We start from the raw sequence: 8616 nt of genomic DNA on the forward strand, positions 1-8616 counted from the left end.
ATTTCTACTACTTTGGAAGAAGAAGAAGCATTTGTGGTATACACATTTGACAGTACTCCTCCCGAATGGTTGGACCTCAAAATCAAGTCAGCCCGACATTTAGTTAAAATTGATGTCAATGAAGTTGGAGGTTATCAAGCAGAGCTAGAAGACTATCCTAACGACCCAGATTGTGATTGGGAAACTCCTCCCTCCTTTTTTGACCAACTTAAACACTGGAGAGCTTCCATCCAAGGGACGCATTGGGGCTGGGATCGACTTGAGGATCCCGATACTTATCTCCTGGTTGGAGAATCGTTTACAGAAAAAGTTTATTGGTCGAAGGATATGGGTACCATGTTTTTTTAGATTGTGATTGGGAAGCTCCTCCCTCCTTTTTTGACCAACTTAAACACTGGAGAGCTTCCGTCCAAGGGACGCATTGGGGCTGGGATCGACTTGAGGATCCCGATACTTATCTCTTGGTTGGAGAATTATTTACAGAAAAAGTTTATTGGTCGAAGGATATGGGTACCATGTTTTTTCCTTTTCACTTTACTACTCAGCATACTACTCTGTTTCAACACTACCAGAAGAAGATAGAACTATGCATATGACAATGATTGATTGGGTGTAGGCACTATACATATATGAGTTGGATTGAACTTACCGACTGAGATCCCCTTTTAGTCAACTGAACCTCTAGTCAATTTATATCTCTAATCGATTCGTCTGTATCCAATATGGATCACATAATTGATTGAGTCGACACAGTTACAATCGACTAGAAGTCTTTTTCGATGGGTACATGAAAGATCCTATTCAACTCAAGGCAATACCAATTAATACCATGTTATAATAGTTATGAATTATAATTACTATAAAATATATACTACGATTCATATTTAGATATATCGAAAAGAATTTAGATATCTCCACAATGGTATGATATTGTCCACTTTGGGCCTAAACCCTCATGGTTTTGCTCTTAGGCTCTACCCAAAAAGCCTCATACCAATAAAGATATCTTTTCTCTTATAAACCCATGATCTTTTCCATGTGTTTTCATGTGGGACTATGTTTACAACCTTGCAATCCCAACAATCCCCCCTCAAACAAAGGACCACAAGCTTCCCACGTCCGATCGTCGACCCACCAGGTCTTCCTGCCCCTCGGTCCACCCGACCTACTAGGACTTACTTGCCTAGCCGCAACTAGGACTTCTTGCCTGGTGTCTGGTCCTCTTGATCCGAACATAGGAGCTCCCCTTTCTTTGTTCGAGGTCAATATTGTACCCACATGACTCAATCAGATCATAGCTCTTGTGCACAGTCGGCGGGTAAACCTTCTGGTAGTTCAGGCTCTGATACCAATTGTAGGATCGAAAAGAATTTAGATATCTCCACAATGGTATGATATTGTCCACTTTGGGCCTAAACCCTCATGGTTTTGCTCTTGGGCTCTACCCAAAAGGTCTCATACCAATGAAGATATCTTTTCTCTTATAAACCCATGATCTTTTCCATGTGTTTTCATGTGGGACTATGTTTGCAACCTTGCAATCCCAACAATAACTACTATAATACATGTAAATATAGTCCCCTTGGGATGTATACTTAGCTAGCGTATGGTGGCATTGTCACTATGAGATCTGGGGGGCAAATCCCAACTAGTAGTCGGGTGCCTAACCTCTCCTATATATTATTTAACTGCCTAAGACTAATAGTCATTCGTTATTTATCTCTTCCACATTGATCTAAAGAGACAAATCGATAGAGATGCTCAAGGTGAACGATTCGCCTTTTATAGTACATGTGCATATAATTATAATAGAATTGAAATGGCCAGAGACGGATTATCATAGGGGTTGTACTAGGCTGCATCCCAACCCAGTTGTCCAGTCAACTCTATTACCCAGTTCATTTTCTTAATAAGGTTTTAGTTTTTCCCCCTTCGTTGCTTTCTCTCCACGATGTCGATGATGAAGGGCAACAACGAGCAGTGACAATAATCTCCACGGCGAGTCGACGACAACAAATTTATATCTCAGGTAGTTCTTCGGTTCTCTCTAGACTCTAGTTCTCTTCTCTTCTCAGTTTTCCCCTTCGTTGCTTTCTCTGATTCTCTTCATGGTGCGTCGGTGATGAAGGGCGACAATAGGCGAGCAACGACAATGATCTCCACAGCGAGTCAGCAACAACAAATCTAGATCTCAAGTAGTTATTCAGTTCTCTCTAGACTCTAGTTCTCTTCTCTTCTCAGTTGTTCCATTAAGATTTAAAATCATGAATCAGTAGATCACCATTCACCTCTATCCTCTGAGCCTCTCCCGTGGACGGACGACTCTTGCGAAGAGAATAGTTAGCTGTCAACTCAATTGCCAAACTATGAATGCTTCATATGGGTCCTTTTCCAGCATGCCCATTTGAGAGGCATTAGTCCATTAGCTATTTGCATCAAAAGGTTCTCTTTGGCTGCCTGATCAATCATCAGAGCTAAATAATTCTTTTTTCATGAACCAAAATAGATGTAACAGTTAAAATTAACATGAAAACTAGCAGGGTTAGATACCCACGATTGCCCCCTTTATCTATGTTTATTATTTAACAATATAAACTATACTTTTAAACCTTATATTAATTAGGCCTAGTATTTGCAAGTTGATTCTATTTCTAACACACTGCTTCAAACTCACTAAAAATTATTATGAAAGGCTTTGTTGTTTTTCCAAACTAGAAATAGAACAGAAAGCTTCAGCTTTTCTTTGTTTTTTATGCAAAAAAACTTCACCTTTTCCATTTGATGTCAGATTACCTATCTTTATTTCCGTATGTTTGCTTCTATTCACTTTGGGCAATTAACTAGTCAACTATTAATTCCTAGAACATATTATTAAAGAGCATGATTATTATAGAGTTTGTTTTTCCAATTAAACCTTAAAACCCTACTCTTAATGTCTAGTAATATATTAAATGAATAGAAGATGCAATCTTCAGCAATTGACTGAGAGTGGATGATCAAAGGTTTATGTTATATTAACTAGATTGATTCATCTTATTTTGACGTTGCCTGTTTCTACCGCCAACTACTGAGCGAGCCTTTTCAGTAATGAAACATATGAAGATGACACTTTACAATACAATGGAGAATGACTTTCTTGAAGATTGTTTGACACTCTATATTGAACGAGATTTAACTAAGGATATAGATGCAAATATATTATAGATGAATTTTATGTTTCAAAATCTCGTAGGACACAACTTTGTTGAACAATATATTGTAAATAATTTTTTATTATATATATATATATAATTTATTATATTAAGTCTAGCCCCAACTCTAATTCTTGATCCATCCTTGGAAAGGCTTTAATTAAATTAGAATAATCCTGTTCAATTTTAAGTAAGTTATTATAATATATAATTACTATAATACGGAATAGTTACAATTATAGTTGATATAGTTAACATATAAGAGCCAGTTCAGCGTCGTATAAATTATAAATATAGCTATTACAATAGTAAAAATAATTTTTACTATGTTAAAATAATTCTGGTTAGATTTTAATATTTTTGATAAGTTATTAAAGAATATTTTAATATAATTTTATTTAAATAAAAATTATAATAGTGTTTTGTTTTTTTTAACCTTTGACAATAATAAAATTTATAAAAACGTTTTTTTTTTTTTTTGCCTTAAATAACCCTCCCATGTCAAGCAAACAGGCCTCACGATCCATCCCACGCAATTAAACTATCACTCGAATTAATAAAAAAAAATTAAAGAGTTCCATTACATTAAAATAGGGGTGTTAAAAATAATCTGATTAGCTAATCTCATCCAAGTCAATGTGAAAATATCATAATATGGTTGGCCATTTAGAGTTTAACCCAAAATCGGATTCGGAAAATTTTTTAGGTGGAATTGGATTCATATTCATGTGAATTGACCTGAATTAAATTGATGTTAGCTTTTTATTTTCATTTAAAAATCATTTATTTTACTAATATATTTTTAAAATATTATTATTATTATTATTATTATGTATTTTAAAATTTTATTTAATTATTTTATTAAAGAATAAAATAATGATATAGTTTAGTAAAAGAATCCATGGGATTAGCGAATTGAATTTGAGTTTATGATTTTCAATTTGATTGAATATTTTTGGTAATAGCTCTGTTTCAAGGGAATTTTCAATCCGATCGGAAACATCCGACCCACCATTACGAGGAGGAACCGGCGCTGTCTCATGTGTGATGTGACTCGCCTCGAAGGAGAGAGTAAGGAAGCTGGCTTGGAATCGTTTGGTATGCAATCAACGTCAAAAAAAAGTTTCCTTAGAGCGCAGAGTGGAACACCTCAGTTTCTGATTGCTTCGAGATTCATTGCAGATCTGCACATTCCAGTGGAGGGATGCGATCGACCTTTAGGGCGTTTTTGGATTCTTTTCGGTACGATAGACGGATACAGGACGGCGGTGTTGTTTCCGATCGGAGATCGGTCGTTCCTTTCGACCACTTTGCCGCCGGTGATTTCGGTGTTTATCGAACCTCTTCAGCGGAAAAGCTTGAGATCAATCGGCTTTGAGAGGGTCGGAGAGACTGGTATGTTGTTCGCCCACTTTTCCGATCGATGAAATACCATAGAGTGTTGTTTTTCTCCCTTTTTAAGTGTTTGTCGATCGACTTATGAGGTGTTTTTTTTGCTGGAAAATCTCTCTCTTCTCCTACATCCAATAATCCAGCAATCTCCGTCTGCAGCGAGGGAGGTTGCTCGTCGGTCGGATTTCACCTTCGTCCTGCTTCTCTAATCGCCAGTATCAAATTCGGTAGATCCAAGCACCGACTTCTTTGTTCTAAGATTTGTAATGTTGTCTTTCAAATTTTTAAACCAATGAAAAAAAAGTGTTGTGCTTTGATACCTATGGTCGATCATATGCCCCTGTAAATAAACTATAAGATGAAACTGCAAATTCGCATTTATCTTTTTTCGAATTAGATGCCAAACTATCGTTTGTTGAAACTTTCTCCCAATTCTTGTAGAGTTATGTGCTTTAGGGTTTCTGTAAATGGCATCCTTAGTCCCCGGTGTCCTTATCAAGCTCCTGCAGCACATGAATACCGATGTGAAGATCGCCGGAGAGCATCGCTCTTCCCTTCTTCAAGTTGTGAGTATCGTCCCTGCCCTCTCTGGAAGTGATCTCTTCAACAACCAAGGGTTTTATCTCAAGGTCTCTGATTCTTCCCATGCAACATTTGTCTCCCTGGCCGATGAGCACAATGACCTCATCTTAAGCGACAAGATCCAGCTCGGTCAGTTCATTCATGTCGATCGCCTTGAGGTCGGCTCCCCGGTTCCCATTCTGAAGGGTGTGAGACCACTTCCTGGTCGTCACCCCTGTGTTGGGAACCCTGAGGATCTCGTCGTCACCAGTTCTCTTTGTTTTCTTAATTCGGATAAACTGAAGCCGTCCAGTGACTCAAAGAATAGCAGCAACACATCCTCAGAAAACGCAAAGGGGAAATTGGTGATATCCAAGTTAACTACAAAAACGCAGAAGGCAGAAAGGAAAAGGATTCAGCTTTCTAAGTCTAGCTCTCTGCTCTCAAAACGACCAGTTATTGGCAAATTGGGCAAGAAAGACATGAGTTTGGGATCAAGATCAATGAACTCAAGGTCGATACCTTCGTCTCCAAGTAGTGTGTATTCTTTGCCTGCCTCTTTTGAGAAATTCTCTAGTGAGGTTAAGAAGCATGCAAGAGCGAAAGGAGTAGAAAAGCGGGCATTGTCAAGAGTGAGTCTGTTGGAGAAGGCAGCAGCTTCCATGTTGAAAGTGACATCTGCCGGCAGGAAGCCTACTGCTGGAAATTTCTTGGCGAATTTTGCGCCCACCATTGAATTAGGGCCAAAAGCTTTGAGAAAGAGCTGGGAAGGGAATCTGGACACTAGGGGAAGACATACTTCTACCTCAAAATGTGGCAAACCGACTGCAAAATCTGAATCCAGAAGTGCTTCTGTGAGTTCAATATCTAACTTGATCATCTTGTACCTTGAGCTGTTGTCATTCACTATAACCACTATTTCAATGCTCAATGACATGTAAATAGCTAATTTAATATCAGGATTTATACTTTTATCATGGCTATTTTGTGCTTGTGCTGAATATATTTGGCAGAAATATTAATTCTGTAGTCTCAAGCTCTACAGATAGGTAATCTTGTATAGTATATACTTACTGCATTGGTCCAACAGAAGACCTGAAACAACAAGGACAGATACATTTTTTTCAGCAAATGTATCATGAATATGTTTTGACTGAAAGTGAAATATACTTGTTTCTGATCTCTTAGCAGTTAGCATTAATTTTTCTGGTTTGCAGGCTCCTCGACAGAAATCATCAAAAAACGAGACATCATTAGCTAAGGAGGATAGCAAACTTCAAACTCCTACAAAGAAAGTGATCGCAAATGGTCCTGGAGAGGATTCTGACAAAGTAGCTAAACAGAGTCATGTTTCGAAAAAGCCTTCAGAGACTAGTAACAGTCTGAGTAACTTCGTGAAGGTTGAAACAACTAAAAGGAACTGGACAGATGACAGTATTTCATGGCAGTCACTTCCATCGTCTCTAGCAAAACTAGGGAAGGTATGATGATAATTTATATTAACATCTAAGTGGTAAAGGGACATGAACAAGTGTGATTCTCAGGAGCTTTTGAAGTATAGGGATGCAGCACAACAGGCTGCAGTAGAGGCTATGCAAGAAGCTTCTGCCGCTGAGAGCTTGATTCGTTGCTTAAGGTAAATTGCTCTGGTTTTTAAAATGTTATTGAAGTACGAGATTTTTTTTTTTTTTTTTGCTGAATTATCTGAATGTTTGTCAATGTGAATGTTCACATCTCGTTTGGAATTGCTGCTCATATGTGTTAGTTGCTTCTTGCTTCCCACATGCAGCATGTACGCGGAGCTGAGTGGCAGTGCCAGGGAAGAGAACCCGCAGCCGGCCGTGGCTCAGTTCCTCGCCTTCCAGTCCTCCCTCTCCCGTGCCGCGGCCGTTGCCGACTCTCTCTCTAAGTCCAGGTCTCAATCCGTGGCCGCAGCTTCGTCAGGCGGATCCCCTGATCCAATCCCAGAAGAAGTATTGAAAATCTCCAGGAGCAATCGCCGCCGCGCCGGCTCCTGGGTCAGCGCAGCACTCGCCACCGAGCTCTCCCCTTTCTCCCTCTACAACCGCAAGAACCTCACCGCGGCCTCCCCGACGGCGGCTGTGGTACTCGAGGGCCCGTCCAAAGCTTCCTCAGCAGCAGCGGCGGCGACCTCCAAGGCCTCGTTTCAGTCAAAATCCAGGTCATTCGCCGTGGCTCCTGGCAATGGGAAGACGAAGGGGCCGGCGCCACCGTCGCTGCTGCTGGAATGGGAGCGCGGAGGAGGGCTGGAAGAGGGAGCCGAACTGGCACGCGTGCTGAGGGAGGACGCGCAGTCGTGGTTCCTGGCGTTCGTGGAGAGGTTCCTCGACTCGGACGCGGCCACGGTAGAGCCGTCCGACCGGGAGCAGGTGGCCACGATGCTGTCACAGCTCAAGAAGGTGAACGACTGGCTGGAGGCGGTCAGCCGACGAAAGAGGGAAGGCGATACCGACTTGCAAGAGGACGGCGAGGGTCCAACCTGCGTACCGCCTGAGACGGTGGAACGTTTGAGGAAGAAAATTTACGAGTACCTCCTCACCCACGTCGAATCCGCAGCGGTCGCACTTGGTGGCGGCGGCGGCGGCGTCCCGACCGCTACCCCGCCCCATCCTGCGGCGGGTAGCGGAGGGCGGCTGAGCCGCCGGAAGGGGTGACAGAGACTTGTGGCCCCACGATTCCCGATGCAGGTGACAGCCGTCTCTCTCTATCTATCTTTTCCACGTGTTCTGTTTTGGTGTGTTTACATGTCCAAATCCTATTGCGGATACCGCTGTTGCGTGGTCTAATTTACACGAGGGCCTGCGACGGATCTCCGAGCATCCCAAGCTCAAGAAGAGATATAGAACCCATTCGTTATTTACTCTTTGGTCATCTCCCATTTCCTTTTCATCTCAAACTTCAATATATATATATGAAAAAAATATATAGAGAGAGATCTTTATTAAGATCATGGTAGCTTCCCTAAACACACAAAAGATATCAATATCGTTTCAAAAACCAGAGAATTAAGGAGTAGAATCCTTCTAAAATATAAAGAACCTAGGGGAAGGGTAGATGGTATGTGTCTCATCATACTAGCCACATGAACTTAGAAGACATTTTGTGGTACCGCCTCAATTTCTTTTTCTTTTTATGTGTGCTTGTTGTATCATGGAGGAGTATATTGCTCTTTGCGAATGAATTCATTCGTGTTTGATGTTTGAATTATTCTTTCTTATTTATTCGAAATCGATAGCTCGGCTTGTTTCAATTGTAGCAATAGATGGTCTTGAAATGCATAATTGTTTTTTCTTAGATTTAGTTTGACCCCATTAATATAATTTTCTCTGATACCATCTTTCACTCTTTTGCATCTTGTATTGTCAATAAACCAAGTCATTATCGACAAGTCATTAGATTTCATATGTAGAAGTGTTGCTTTAATAGTTAGGATTAAAAAGGAAGAAGTCTC

At 40.5% G+C, this 8616-nt stretch overlaps 1 protein-coding gene across 2 annotated transcripts; it reads left to right on the forward strand.

Moving 5' to 3' along the window:
* The first annotated feature begins 4178 nt into the window (after positions 1 to 4178).
* On the forward strand, positions 4179 to 8150 carry LOC122046982. Of its 2 annotated transcripts, XM_042607973.1 has the most exons (7): positions 4179 to 4289; positions 4374 to 4586; positions 4727 to 4810; positions 5025 to 5998; positions 6362 to 6625; positions 6689 to 6780; positions 6934 to 8150. In XM_042607973.1, the coding sequence occupies exons 4-7, from the start codon at positions 5051 to 5053 to the stop codon at positions 7817 to 7819; spliced, it is 2190 nt and encodes a 729-aa protein (XP_042463907.1). In that variant the 5' UTR covers positions 4179 to 4289; positions 4374 to 4586; positions 4727 to 4810; positions 5025 to 5050; the 3' UTR covers positions 7820 to 8150. The 2 variants fall into 2 exon arrangements, with proteins under 2 accessions (XP_042463907.1, XP_042463908.1); XM_042607974.1 differs by lacking the exon at positions 4179 to 4289 and having other exon boundaries at positions 4300 to 4586; positions 4743 to 4810.
* The last annotated feature ends 466 nt before the right edge of the window (positions 8151 to 8616 follow it).

This window comes from Zingiber officinale, chromosome 2B (assembly GCF_018446385.1).
Source record: "Zingiber officinale cultivar Zhangliang chromosome 2B, Zo_v1.1, whole genome shotgun sequence".
Classification (NCBI taxonomy): Eukaryota; Viridiplantae; Streptophyta; class Magnoliopsida; order Zingiberales; family Zingiberaceae; genus Zingiber; species Zingiber officinale.